The sequence below is a fragment of the Sprattus sprattus genome (genome assembly GCF_963457725.1).
Source record: "Sprattus sprattus genome assembly, chromosome: 2".
NCBI classification, from domain to species: domain Eukaryota; kingdom Metazoa; phylum Chordata; class Actinopteri; order Clupeiformes; family Clupeidae; genus Sprattus; species Sprattus sprattus.
This window is the reverse complement of record NC_137921.1, coordinates 16,170,206-16,184,277: the sequence shown is the minus strand read 5'-3', so window position 1 is coordinate 16,184,277 and position 14,072 is coordinate 16,170,206. Positions and strand designations below refer to the sequence as shown.

Sequence of the window (14,072 nt, the reverse complement as noted above, 5' to 3'; positions counted from 1 at the left end):
CTGTGTGAACATGGTGTTGTGTGTGTGTGTGTGTGTTTCACAACTGTCTACGAGTTTTTCTGTACAGGAGTCTCAACCTGCCGTGTTGAACTAACCAAAACTCCAACAGACCCATCAGATCTCGTTAAGCTGTTACTTCCGCCCACCAAACCCCACTTTAACCCCCAAAACCGCACAACTTTAGACTCTCCTCATTTTACATTAAATTACAACTCCAACACGTGTACACGTCGAACACTGTAAAGACTGGAAAAACTGAGTATTGTTTTTTTCGCCGACCTAGGGGAATAAAGAAATGTTCAAAAGTTTGAACCGGAGAGGCTGTTTAAACTAAACTGTTTCCTTTATAGGGGAGCAGACACTGTGCAGTGTTTTGGAGAGAGAGAACAAGTGTATATTTTGGATTTTGCTCCCATTTAAAAGCCATGACCCTCAGTTTCAATGACCTATGTAGACTGCAATACCTCAGCTCATTCTCCATCCTGAAGCTTAACTACATCATTTGATTTTCCATGCACTCTTTACTAACGCCCTCCTCACACACACTCCCACCCCGCAACTCCCTCCAAATTCCCAACTTTTCCATCCCACTCCAGAACTTTGGACAGAGACACTCCGACTCCGACTTCCCTCTCCAAACTTCCTCCCACCACTCCCAGAGGCCATTATCTCTTAACAAGAGGTTAATGGCCGTCACGGATCGACGCAATCGGCACCCCCTCTGGCCACATTGCGATTAATTCCCCCTGCCATAAATCTGTTGGCCCAGGGATGCAAGCCAGGCAATACAGAGGGGTGAAGCTTCCTCAAAAACGACCTCGACAGCAAACTACCTTAAGCACTGTCAAAGCCAATGGGCTTCTCTGCTGACAGCAGCCATCAAAAAAAGGTGGTATTTTTCCAGAAGAGCTGCACTATTACATAACACAATCATAATCTTGTCATGTCAACATACAAGGTAATGATGACGAAGTCTCATACTAAGCAGACTTTAATCTGCAGTATCCACTGTTTTACATCAGAGTATAATGACATGTTTTGACTGAGCACATTTGAATGTGTAAGTGCAAGTGTCTCTCCATCGTGTAAATGAAGATCACAAGGAGTTCAGACAATAAAGTACTGGCAAGTGCATTGCCGTGGTGGCTAGGGTGTGACCGTTTGAGGTCAAGAGAGGGACACTCAGAAGCAAACAAATTGGGATGTGGATTCTCACGGAGCGCTGCCGCAACAGAGATACACCAAAGTCACCACTTTCCAATCCTGTTTGTGATGAATGCGGTAGGAAGCAGGGGTTAGGCAGGGCCAAATGATCCTATCCCAGGCCAGCCCTCCGATCCAGATATGAGCAGTTCACGGCAGGGCAGAACAGGACAGGAGGACACAGACTCCCTTAGTGGGTAAGAAAAAAACTAACAAATACGTTTTATCTGGCACAGGATCAGCGGGGCAGTAAGCTGGTGACCGGTCTCCCAGCAGTGTAGTAGACTCTCTGTCCTCGTGTCCTGTTCATGACCCTCCCCATCACGGGGCCGTTTACACCAGACCTTAGAGATGGTTCCCACAGCCACCCCACCCCACAGCCACGCCGTCTGCTGCCTGGAAATCTCTGCTCTTAAGATGAGGTGTGTAGCATTACAGTGGACCCCCTGAATGCACTTGCCTCACTAGGGCCTCCACTTCAAAACTGAACTCCAGCTTGACTGCCTAACATGCATGGCTCAACTGCTAAGCAGATAGAGTAAGCAATGCCAATGTCAGAGATACCTACACTTTTATAATTTTCCGATTGGCGACATCAAGATCTCCGTCCTTATACATAACTGTGGTCAGGAATTCTCATGCATGTATTTTTTATTGGGGGGGCCTACTACAGCCATAACTGAACTGTCAACTCATCAGTCATGCCAATTGTATGGGAAGGGACCACATGGTTGACTCCAAGGTATATTTACAGTCCGGACGCAAATATCAAAATGTGTCTTGCAGCAAATCCATATAATTTGTGAAATTGATTGCGGCTCGGCACTAAGAGAGGATGATCAGTTTGACATTTAAAATCAATACCCAAATTATTTGAGACTCCACCATGACACTAATGTTGTCATGCAACAGCCTGGACGATTTATTCATTCTTTGGTAAAACAGGGTACAGCGCAAATTGCAAAACTCACATGGCAGCCGACTCCCATAACAAACACACAGGACGCACAGCACGGAAATTTGAAGTATATCCATGGTAAGGTGTGTCTTGACCCATATAAGGAAAATTATGGAATTAGTCACGATGTGTGTTAATGTACACATGAATTAACACTGATTTGTTCATGTTTATGAAGTGAATGGGCCAATGTTGTTCGATGCTGTGTTTGATAACTCCGACGAAAGATGTGGAATTGTACATTCACGGGAATAATTCACATTGTACGTCAATGCAAAGACTGATACATTTGGCCCATAATGCTTGCGCCGTGCATGTTTTGCATATAGTTGTTGACTGTATGAATAGGTGCCTGCTCCATCCTAGTAGGGCACACACACACACACACACACGCACACACAGATACACACACACAAATAAAGAAAGAAAGAGAGCTCATGAATCAGACTGAATTCAGGGCAGTTTTCTCAGCTGCCCAGGGTTTTGTTCGTTCGCCAACCACCGTTCCTTTCTGTCAAATCAGATCAGCCGTGACGGAGATTGCAAAGTAACCACATTTAGCAGAGGCTGCCCACAAGCCAGCGAGCTCCAAAGTGTATTATTGAAATCTTTCATCATGGTTATTCGGTCATGAGAGCAGGGTCATCCATCCCTCCTTGCTCTCCCACTGCCAATGAGGATATCCAAACCTACATAGCAACCTTCCACATGAGACTGAGAACCTCTTCAGACAAGCACACCAGATACAGCCACCAGCAGGAGGCCCGTAACTTCACAAGATTTTCTTCAGCCCCCCCCCCCCTTTAAAGTTAAAGAAAGGTGTGGTAGTTGATCCAGTTCTGGGTGAAGTCTCACCTTACCTTTTCATTTGTTCTCGAGGACCCTCATTTCTCACAACACATCCCTAAACCTAAGGGTGCCGCTCCATGCAACGCTCCCCTAAGAACAACGGGTCAGGTCACAGTCACTGGACAGTGAGCATCAAAACTGCTAGTAACTCTTAACTATGACAGCACTTACCATGCTAAAGTTACAGCCACAGCTTCGAAGACGATAAAAACAAAACTGAGAAACAGTGCGAACAGAAGCCAGACGGGTAGTCCTTGGCAGACGGGCTCGGGCGGATGTTTGCGGTTCAAGAGCGAGGAGATGTGTGAGGAGGGTTAATCCACACAGCTGGAGAACAAACAGGTCCTCACAGGCCGGCCCCTCCAGCCCCCGCTGCCGGGTCACATGACAACGCAATGCGGAGACACAAGGGTCCTCTTTCTCAGGGGGGCACACAGCGCATCGCTAATTGATGGTTCTGCCTCTCAAATATATGCACACAGACACACACACACACACACACACACACACACACACACACACACACACACACACACACACACACACACACACACACACACACACACACACACAATAAACAAAGATGGCCTGGGAGGGGGCAATCTATAGCTGAACTCTGATGGTTCAGGATAGAATTCATTGTGTCTATTTCGGGCACTTTTGGACCGGCTAGGGCTGTCAGTGGTTGACATCTCACAAAAGTTGTTTCCTCATGCCAATCTCAGAGATTTGCTCTGGTGAGCATTCATCCAGACACAAACAAGTGAATACTGGCAGTGGAACAATAAAAACTGATGACCTACGTGGGAAAGGGAATGATTCCAGACCCACTGTTGATTTATTTCCATTAGTCTTACTCATCTTGTTGATTCCAAAAATTCTTCACATACTTGAGTCCTACAAAATTTGATCCATGTTCTTGGTAATACTACTCTAATCCCAGCTAGACAAATTATCCTGAGCTGACATAATTCTGCCATGAAAGAGGCCCACGTTGTAACCGTTGAGATGCCAAGAGATAAGGTTTTTTAGGAAGTTCCAAATTGGGGTAATTATTCAGACAAGTCATCAACCCTGGGAGTTCTCTAATGCCCATCAGTGCGGGAAGCCACGGTCTGACGGAATTGAGTCTTTTTTCCTCACTGGAAGTAGATCCCTGAGGTGTTGGCAGAGGCCTAAAAATATGGCTCTCTGGAGGCCCGCAACGTGTTTGGTCTGAGACCCTTCCAGTCTGGCAGGAAATGCACAGGAGGCCAAACCCCTCAAACCGCCGGTTGAACGAGGCCCCATAGGATTCTGGCTTCAACACACACCAGACCACAGCATTTAGCAACAAAAAAACCTTGCCTAATTACAGGCCATTTATGGACAAAGTGTTGTTCTATTTAAGAACACAACAGAGCGCTAACACAATGATACAGAAGAAAAGTGGTATGGCCGCTTATCGGGAGTTTTACTGAGCTCCACACTGGCCACCTGCGGCCTTGACAGACCACAAAATCCACGATGGTTCCTCAGCTGGGAATAGCTGGCTTTGGGGGGGACATTAACTAAGACCACAAAGTGAGACCTTGAGCCACTCAGCAACGGGGGTTGTGAAAGAATGGAGAGTCAGTCGTGACAAACAAAATTAACAACATCCGCAGTGCTCAAATGTTCCGGAATGCTCTTTTGCTGTCAGCAAGATTCAGCAACATGTTCTAATTCCTTTAAAGATGAATTGATGTTGAAACATGCATTCCCCACTTCTTCGTATCTTACAACAACAAGAATGAGGGTGACATAACCACAAGATTCCATCTGCCTAGCCATCTCACATGTTATTGCTCCATCGCTCTAAAAATAGACTTCATTGGGTGAGATAACACATGACAAATGAAAACAATGCAGAGACAAAGGGGAGAACTTATTTCCATTCCTCACGTCAACGTCAGAGCTCCATAATTACTGACTTTGCGGCAAATGACTCAACCAAATACGGACACATCGCAATAACTTTTCCACAAAGTTATTTGGGGACAAATTTCCAGACAGAAATTATACATAACCTTTGGACTAAATTACATTTGGGATCGGGACTCTCCACCGTTGGCTAAATTTAGTGGTCCTAATTTCTACCCTTCCTGAAGATACATTAGCGATATGTCACCTGATTACTGATAAGCATGTGGCACAGGATTAATGGACCTTCTCCTCCAGCTCCCATGGTCCTGCACAAGCAGACCATTTGTGATGGACAACAGTGTCCTTTCAGGAGCAGCAGAACTGATTGGTTACTTCCACTGTGCCAGCAAGCTCAGACACAGCAGGCAGGCAGGCAGACACACACAATTGCTGTCATTCAGCTGGTAAACGTGATCCTCCAGAAAGGGTGAGAGCACTGAAAAAATGGTTGCTTGGATTTCCAGGTCTGTGTACATGCGCACTCGGACACTACCCATTCCACTGCAGTAAAGACAGGTACCTGGTGGAATGCAAGGCTTTGGGTATCACGATTAGTGACAGAGGGAAGATGAGAGGAGGTGAGATGAAAACTGCGGTGGAGTGTGGGGCTGACCATAGCAGGAATTTGACCCAGAATGTCTACATATAAGTGCAGGTGAGAAAATGGAAACATGTTAAATGTTAATTAATTATATTATCTGCATGCTGAAGTTCCTTATAAGATATCTGGTTGCCAATGTGCATTTTTGAACACAATGCTGGTTGTCAAATCTTTTTTGGTAGCACAGGCAATGTTCTTGTCAGGGAAATGTCAGCGCGCACGCACTCACACACACACACACACACACACACACACAAACACACACACACACAATGCTTAAATAAAATGATAAGAAGTCCTTGTTTGGGCCACAGTGTTTCAGACTGTTCATAGCATTCTGTTCTAATGCTCAGCTGGGTCTTTCATCGGCACAGACCGAATCGGAGCTTCAGAATGTCTGGCATGCAGAGGAGACCGCCCGTGTGAACCATGAAGCACAGCATTTAAAGGATCTGCAAATCCTCCCTTTTCTCCTCCTTTGTCAAGCCCCTGTCTTTATCTCAGTGAATTTCTTCACATTATCAACAAACCACGGCATGGTCTTTATTTTAGGAGGTAGTGAGAACAAGCTGCTCTGTACATAATGATGTTTTACTATATGACAACATCAAAAGTTGTATTACGAAGTTACATTTGTACATTTACATACTGTTTAGATGACCTTATGTAGAAGTTCATTGACCTAAAGATGAGCTAAAGCAGAAGGTTCAAAGAGGACTGATACCCTCTTAGATAATTGATTACCCTCCAAAAATAATAGTATTTAGGCCTAACATTTTTAACTAGACCAGTTAGAATAAATCAGTGCTTTTATATATCTTAAACGAACACCAGGATTGGTGGTCAATCCCCCACTGAGTCCGAATTTAGCAAAGTTGATTCAGCAGGTGATGCATCATCAACTAAGAATTTCCCAGTTTGCTGGCAAATAAGCCGGTTTCTACTCAACAAAGGCAAGAACATCACACCAATTGGTTGTGAGCAAGCATAGTAAACACGACACAATAGGGAGCCAGCGTGTGCTGGCTGGGTTCACAAGAACATCTTCAGTGCAGTATCCCAACACTTAAAACAAACATGAAGGCAATCGCCCTTGCATTATAGGACAGTGGTAAAAACATTAACGTATACATGCCAGATATTAAAAAATGGTCACAATCTTCTACAAAGACAAAATGGGCCTTGTGACTACAAACCCTTCAGATGAAGCCAATGGGTAACATAATATGGCTTCATATCTGTCCATGGACACCTGCATGAACCATAAAAATCATAACGTCATGGCAACCCACATATGTGGCCTGAGAACTGGTCCGTTCTTCACCCAACAGGCTTGTTAAGGTTTTGTGTGCACATGGTGTCTGCAGTGTATCTATTGGCTCTCTCCAGCAGGCCAGACATCCTGCAGGTAAAGTATGGTGCATAAAAGCTGCAAGTGTATCGTACCGATAACATGTTTACTGTATTGTAAGATTTCTGGGATAGGACTGCACATCCAGGTTCATAAACAGGTTGATTTTACAGTGTAAGCTTCTCTAAATAAAAAACAATATTGGATCAAGCTTTCAGTGGAAAAAAGAAACTGAAGCTGAAGGATTTGGTCACGTGACTATAGTTCAGTGTTTCAGTACAACAGGTTGACAACTATCTGACGGAGATCAGGAAACCAGGGGGGAGTGGGTGCGAGGGGACCAGTGTGTGGTTCAGGACTCGGGCCAGCCTCTAGGCTGCCAAAAGGGAAATGGGTGTGCCTGAATGTCACCCCCACACACATACTTAGCACCATTCTCTCATGGGACCCATTGTTTAAGACAACCCGCACCACCCTGTCCGACACACACACACTTCCCTCCGTTTCATTTCATTAATACTCCACCTACAAATGGTAAAATAGTATGTCTTTTCCAAGAACAGGGTACACAGTCAAGGAAGACAAACTCCTACTCCTACTAGACTGATAGCATCCACATGACCTCTTCAACCCTTTACTGCCAGCTACTTTCCCCCCTACCTCGTTCTGTGTCTGTATTGTCTGCTCAAAATGAAGTACCACCGAGGCTGAAGACTTGCCTTACAGTCAGTTTAAACATTTCCCTCAACTTACATCACGCGGAATCTTTCAGAAATACATCCTGTTCAGTTACCCTCACATGCGTCATCAGATGTAGCGATAGCTGCTCCAGGGCCCTTTGCACCCCTCTTCATTTTAGTGATTTCTTTGCAGGTTAAGGCGCCTGGTGAAGTGAGCTTTTTATCAGACAGACAGCGCTGAGGCACAGACACACGTCACAAGTCTGCCGGGATTTTGGTTGCATGGCTCAAGATAAGCCGCGTAATGTTGACTGCTTAAAAACAGTAAAGGTAGAGTAACGATTCTAGCCAACACTGTTTAGGGGATCTAAAGCTCAATGCAGCATGAGACACACGATGCCTGCCGAGTGCCAATTTAAACTACTTTTGCAAACTCCGTCACTTTCCGTCAGCATTATCTCCAAACTCAGACAAGTAAATCCAGTGGTCATGGACTCAGGTGTCATCTCAAATGTCTCAGGTGGGTAACACGAAACAAAGCACCATACACCTTTTCTCGTGTGCACCAATGTCAAAGCCAATTGATTTGGCTAAAATGAAATGTAAAAAATGAAAATACCTAAACAAGCCATACGTACAGCCCCTCATTTCTGTTCGTAACAAACCAAGCCTGATTTCGAGGGAAAACTCTTAATGTTCACTTCGGACAGTGCGGTCAAGACACTTGAACACAACTAGAAACTTGAGTTATTCAAATGCTCGCATGGATGACATGCTTTCAGTGAACACACGCAAGTAATAAGATCAACAGCTGTTTGAAACAGGCTAGCAGCGTTCGAAAGAAGAATGGCATCGGAACGCTACATCCATAAGAAAGTAACGATACTGATGTGACCCTGGCTGATTCCATCTCCATTGCGTTTAAGTTTTCAAACAGCAGAATGCATTCTTACAGAAAAGTGATTCACCCCAGGTAGAAATATAGTAAACACAATATAATTCAGCATGCACCAACTTTATTTTGTCAAACTAAATTAAAAGTCGATAGTCGTTAGTCAAGTTAGTGAGTTGTTACTCACCAAACAATGGTTCGAATTTTATCGATGACAGCCCCCGATGAAACTCCGAAAAGTAACTGTTGCATTTATATTGCCGACTCGATTATTCCACCTTTCGGCCCGTCAATGATAACAAAGTTAGGAATAGAATCCTAGCAGTGATTGCTCATTTACTTGGGCCAAATGACAGTCATACTCATCTAAGCTCCCTCAAAAATGCACGGCTTTTTTCAAATGTTTCCACTGCGCATGCCCACAGAGACGGTGGCTGGAGCGTCCGGTTCAGTTCCTCAAGTAAAACCCTCTGTGTAGTTGAAGTCATACAACAAAAGGCTTTAGCTCACAACCAACCAGCATTCATGTTATAACTTTTAAATTGTATTTACATATGTCTTATGCGATGAGTAGAAACGATTTTGCCAACAGTGAGTGTAGTGTAAATGTGGTGCATTTTTAAATGAAAGAAGAGGAGGTGTCAGATCTCCCTCTATTTTGCGGAAGACAATTTGTGTGGGAGCTCTCTCTCTCTCTCTCTCTCTCTCTCTCTCTCTCTCTCTCTCTCTCTCTCTCTCTCTCTCTCTCTATTTGTGTGTGTGTAGCAGCTTACACCACTTTGTGGAGAATCAGACAGCTTCTAGATGTGAAAGACTCTGGACTGGACTTGGACTTTTCTGGACTTTTTCTCTGTTCCTGTCCTGTCTACTCAATCTTAATTTTTTTCAGTAATGTTTTCCCAGACTATCAAGTAGAGTATATATATAAGGTAAACAAGAGCAAATATAAACTTCAAAAGTAAAGAATAAATACTTCAGCTATTCCATGCCATATGTCCACAGACACTGTATTCTGAAATAGTGCATTCCTTCCCAGTGAAGCATGTTTGAAATGAAATAACAGAATGTACACAATACAGTCACTACCACATCCTTTAACAAACTTTGCAACAAAACCTTAAAGAAAATGGTTGTACAGAGCCTAGGATAACCCAGTCGTTGTGAAGGAACATCATGGAAATGCCTAGGAAACAATTAAACTTGGAATAAGTCTGTTTTGGCTTCTGTAAAAGCTACGGTCTTGTATATCAGGAAAAGTGTAAACCACTGAACATTTGTACATGTTATGGTTCTCTCTGTCTCAAAAATGTCCATCACAGTGAAGGCTAGCTAGCAAAGTGTAATGTAATGAATGAATAATGACATGCTTTCAACATGAAGAAAGGGAAAACGAGAATATGACTCCTCCTCATGGATGCACTCCTGGCAAATAATCTGAATGAACCAGAATTAGTGGGATTTGCAAGGTAAAGTTGATTGTAAGTTTTAAATTGGGGTTAAAGTATTTACACTACATCTCTTAAATGCCTTTTCCAGGGGGTGGTAGGGAAGTACCAGTTATCTATCAGACAAATAAATTTGACCATAGGGATTACAGTGAATTCACCTGATTTGACCTTTTTTGGTGGTTTCAAATGTTTTTGAAAGATGAGTGAAACCTTTTGAGTATGGTAGTTAAAGCCACAATGGCCTCTCCACTGAAATCAGTCTTGAATTGGTTTGAGTTTGCATTCGCTGTTGGGTGTTTTTTTCCCCAATGTCTTATTTACATGAACGGTAAACCATGAGCGGATCAGTAAATCATGCAGACGCAAGTGGAAAGTTTTAGCCATGGCATCCCCGGCTTTTGCCAAGATCATCACTGTGACAAATTAAATTTGATGAGTGTAAATTGTAAATTTGGGTTTTACAGAAAGTTGACAGCTGGTATGCTGCTAGTCACCACACATACAGCAGACTGGACGGCACTCTTGTGCAGTGTGTGCTTTGTGTGTGCTGACCACTAGTGGCAAAGAACTAGACAGGACTACTGCAGTGTGGGACGAAAGTGGACTTCTGAGGACAATGTGCTGAAATTTTGGTAGTGACGAGGCTCGCTTTTCCTTTGTAATCGGCTCACAACTTCACCAGACCAGCCTTCATCATTTTATGTCTGACTCAATGGCACAATACTGAGTTTCAGCATAACAAGGGTTTTTTCCTTGTGTTAAACCCATAGGTAGCATAAAGGATGAACCCTTGTCACAGTTATTCCCCTATAGTTATCCCCTATACACACTTATTATTTATCACATATATTGTAATATGCGATGGGCCCCGCAGGCCCTGGCCCCACATACTTAATGCAATGACACCAGATCTTCCCTGTAAAAGATGATGTCACAGGAGAAAATGAGTTAGCTTACCTATGCTTATGCTATGCTACGGTGGAAATTATTACATTGGTCATACTTAAGAATGTCTAAATCGTCAAAAGTATTTGGTGATGGACGTGAACCAGACTCCAAAACCCAGATCAAACGATCTTACAGCTCCCTCCAGAGGATGGAATGTGTCAATACAGTCTGACCTCCATTTCAGACCCGTGAAACTGAGGCTTTAGTTCTCACAACACCCAAGACTCTCATAGGTCAAGGTTTGTCATCAGTACCATGAGCATCCAAAAGGGCAAAGTATTACTTATTCAAAATTAAACAGATACTTATAATAAAATGATGACCCAGTACATAAACAAACACTCAAATAAATATAACTGCATGCAAAAGTTACTTATTACAACCACACACATGTCCACTACTACAACATGATCTTATGCATTTGTGCTCAAATATTGCCTGTGACAAATCCTTTCAATGTGGTTTTGGACTCAGGTCCCACAGTATGGCAAACACATCTTGAGAGCAACTAGTAGATCTATTACAAGGAGTGACATACTTAAAATGCGTGTACATTTGAGATACTAAGATTAGAAACATTAAATGAACCATGAAAGTAACAACTGAATTTTGATTCAGTATACCTGTTTTAATACTGTACTTCTTTTAAGGACATGTTTGAGAGCACTTAGTAACAGACATGATATCAACATCCTGGGACAGAATAAAGCCATGTCTGCTCATGAAACATGTTTTTTTTATACTCATAAAGGCTGGCGGCACCCAGCTCATCTTTGGATTTTGATCATGATATTTGGTTGTGAAACTTTCCCTCTTTTGCAAAAGATAAAGCGCTAGTAAAATTCTGATTGCTGGTCTCTGTCTCATTAATATTACCGTCTTTGTATTAATTTAATTAATTAATTTACTGTATGTAACAGAAACGGGGGCTTCATCCAGGATCCCAATATCCGGTGGTTCGGAGTCTGAACTTCTGAAATTCTGTGCATGGGATGGTCTGGGACCGGTTTGGGAAGACCGCCGCCAATTTGTTTGGCTTTGGAAGGCGAGGAGTAACTGCTTCTGAGCTCCGGTGAAGGGATCCCATGAACCGACTGCGTCGGGAGAAGAGACAGCATCAGTAAAACAGGCCGTGAGTAAAATCTTCTTACATACAGAAGTGCCCTAGGACCAGGGGTCCACAAAAGGGTCTGGTTTTAGGAACAGCCTCCCTGACAACCTAAGGACAACGCAGACACTGGACTTCTTTATTTTTTTTGTCATTTAAGTTTTTTTATTTGTTTCAAAGATTCAATTTCATATATATATATAGAGAGTGTACTCATATATGTTACAAAACATCTCACATTTTTAAGGGAAAACACACAGACAAATAATAAAAAAAGAATAATTAAAAAAAAAAAAAAGAACACACACAAACAAACATAGAACAAAACTTTCAAGGCAGCCCATATGAAACCCCGTAGCACACCATACCCCTCACATTTTACATACAAATATGCATTAAGTGTAAAACTCCTTCAACCCTTCTCTAAATATTAATTAAAGTCCTGCACCCTTTCTAAGAGTTTGCAAGAATATTGGAGAAAAAATATATCCATGCTTGGCTAGTTTTGCTTGAATTATTCTGCACCCTTCCTATAATAAGTTCAAAAGAGGCTATCTCCATCATGAGCTTGAGCCACTCTGTAACCTCTGGCCTGTGTGGGCTCTTCCACTTTCGAAGAATAATTCTGGCTGCTACCATAAAACCTGTTATTATCACTCTAGTCACTGCTTAAGTCAAGCCTGGTGGCATTTGAGACCTTTCCCCTAATAGGCATACCCGTGGAGATTCTGGTAGGGGTTCTCCGAGCCAGCTTTCCAACTTTTGCAGTACTGCCTTCCAAAAAGGTAATACCAAGGAACAATCCCACAAGGCATGGAGGAATGTACCCATTCCTCTTTTACACTTCTAACATTTGTTGTCCTTGGTTAAACCCATTTTATACAACTTATTTGGGGTAAAATAATATCTATGAACAATTTTATAATGGATGAATTTATTTAGAAATAACATCTTGCAACACCTCCTCCTCAATATCCATACCAAAATCTCTCTGCCATATTACTCTTAAGCCTTCACACATTCTGGGCTCGATACTTGGCATTTTTGGAATACTGAAGCAGAGAGTAGAATATGTGGAGAATTAAGGAACTCCTGACTCTGGACTTCTTTAAAACTGGACTAAACACATTTTTATTCAGGAAGGTGTTTTTGGCTTTGTGATAAATCACTGTCACTAAGTTTTCTATTATGCTTATGTTTACTAGTTTTTTTTTTTTTTGTTCCTACAATGTTAGCACTCTAAGATTATTTTGAATTAGTTACAAATAAAATCAGTTACAAATAAAATACATTATTATTAGTATTATCTGTACAACTGTAAGCAACCATGAAGGTACTTGACACACTTGACTGTCTGCCACAGACTGTGTCAAACATTTTAGAACTCTGACCCGTGGTACAAACACACACACACGCTGACACATGGACACACACACACACACACCCAAACCCACGTATCATATAAATAGCTGAAACGATGAACCTCAACCCTTTATCATCTCTGACCCAGAACCAGGGACCTTTTCTTTCTCCGACTAACACACAAACACATCAAGGAAAAATGCCTGCAGACTACAATGGGCGCTGGGAGATGATCAAGAATGAGAACTTTGAAGACGTGATGAAGGCCATTGGTAAGCACCTTTTCTCTATAATACACGTACACTCAGAAAAAAAAGGTTTGAACACAATATTCAGTTCCTCACACTCATGAAGTTTATATAACAGTTTCTACACAGCAGTCTCCTACCGCCTTTGCACCGCAGAGTTTATGGTTGTGTGGTGGAAAATATGCGAATGAAAAACTCAATAATCTGTGTATGTGTACTATTAACCCGCAATATAATCACCAGTATGGGTACAACATTAACAATCAGTATAATCACAAGGATATTCATGATAATAAGCTGTTAACACTACTGTACTACTACAGCATGAGCTACACTACTGATAGGATATGTGTGTGTGTGTGTGTGTGTGTTCTTAAACATAGAATGTAGCTGTCCTAAGCACATTGGGTAGGGAGCCCAACCAAAGACTGGTGTTTAGCATTATGAGAGCCAGTGTAATGCGACCTTCAAAAAAACACT

The 14,072-nt window shown here is 42.5% G+C and overlaps 1 protein-coding gene across 1 annotated transcript in view; it reads left to right on the top strand.

Annotated features, from left to right (window-relative positions):
• The first annotated feature begins 13,495 nt into the window (after positions 1–13,495).
• The window catches only part of LOC308360385 (retinol-binding protein 2-like), a 6,418-nt gene continuing 5,841 nt past the window's right edge, over positions 13,496–14,072 (top strand). Inside the window, exon 1 of the mRNA XM_080832295.1 lies at positions 13,496–13,616. Coding sequence (XP_080688421.1) covers positions 13,544–13,616 — 73 coding nt within the window. The 5' untranslated portion in view covers positions 13,496–13,543. The remainder of the gene's footprint in view (positions 13,617–14,072) is intronic.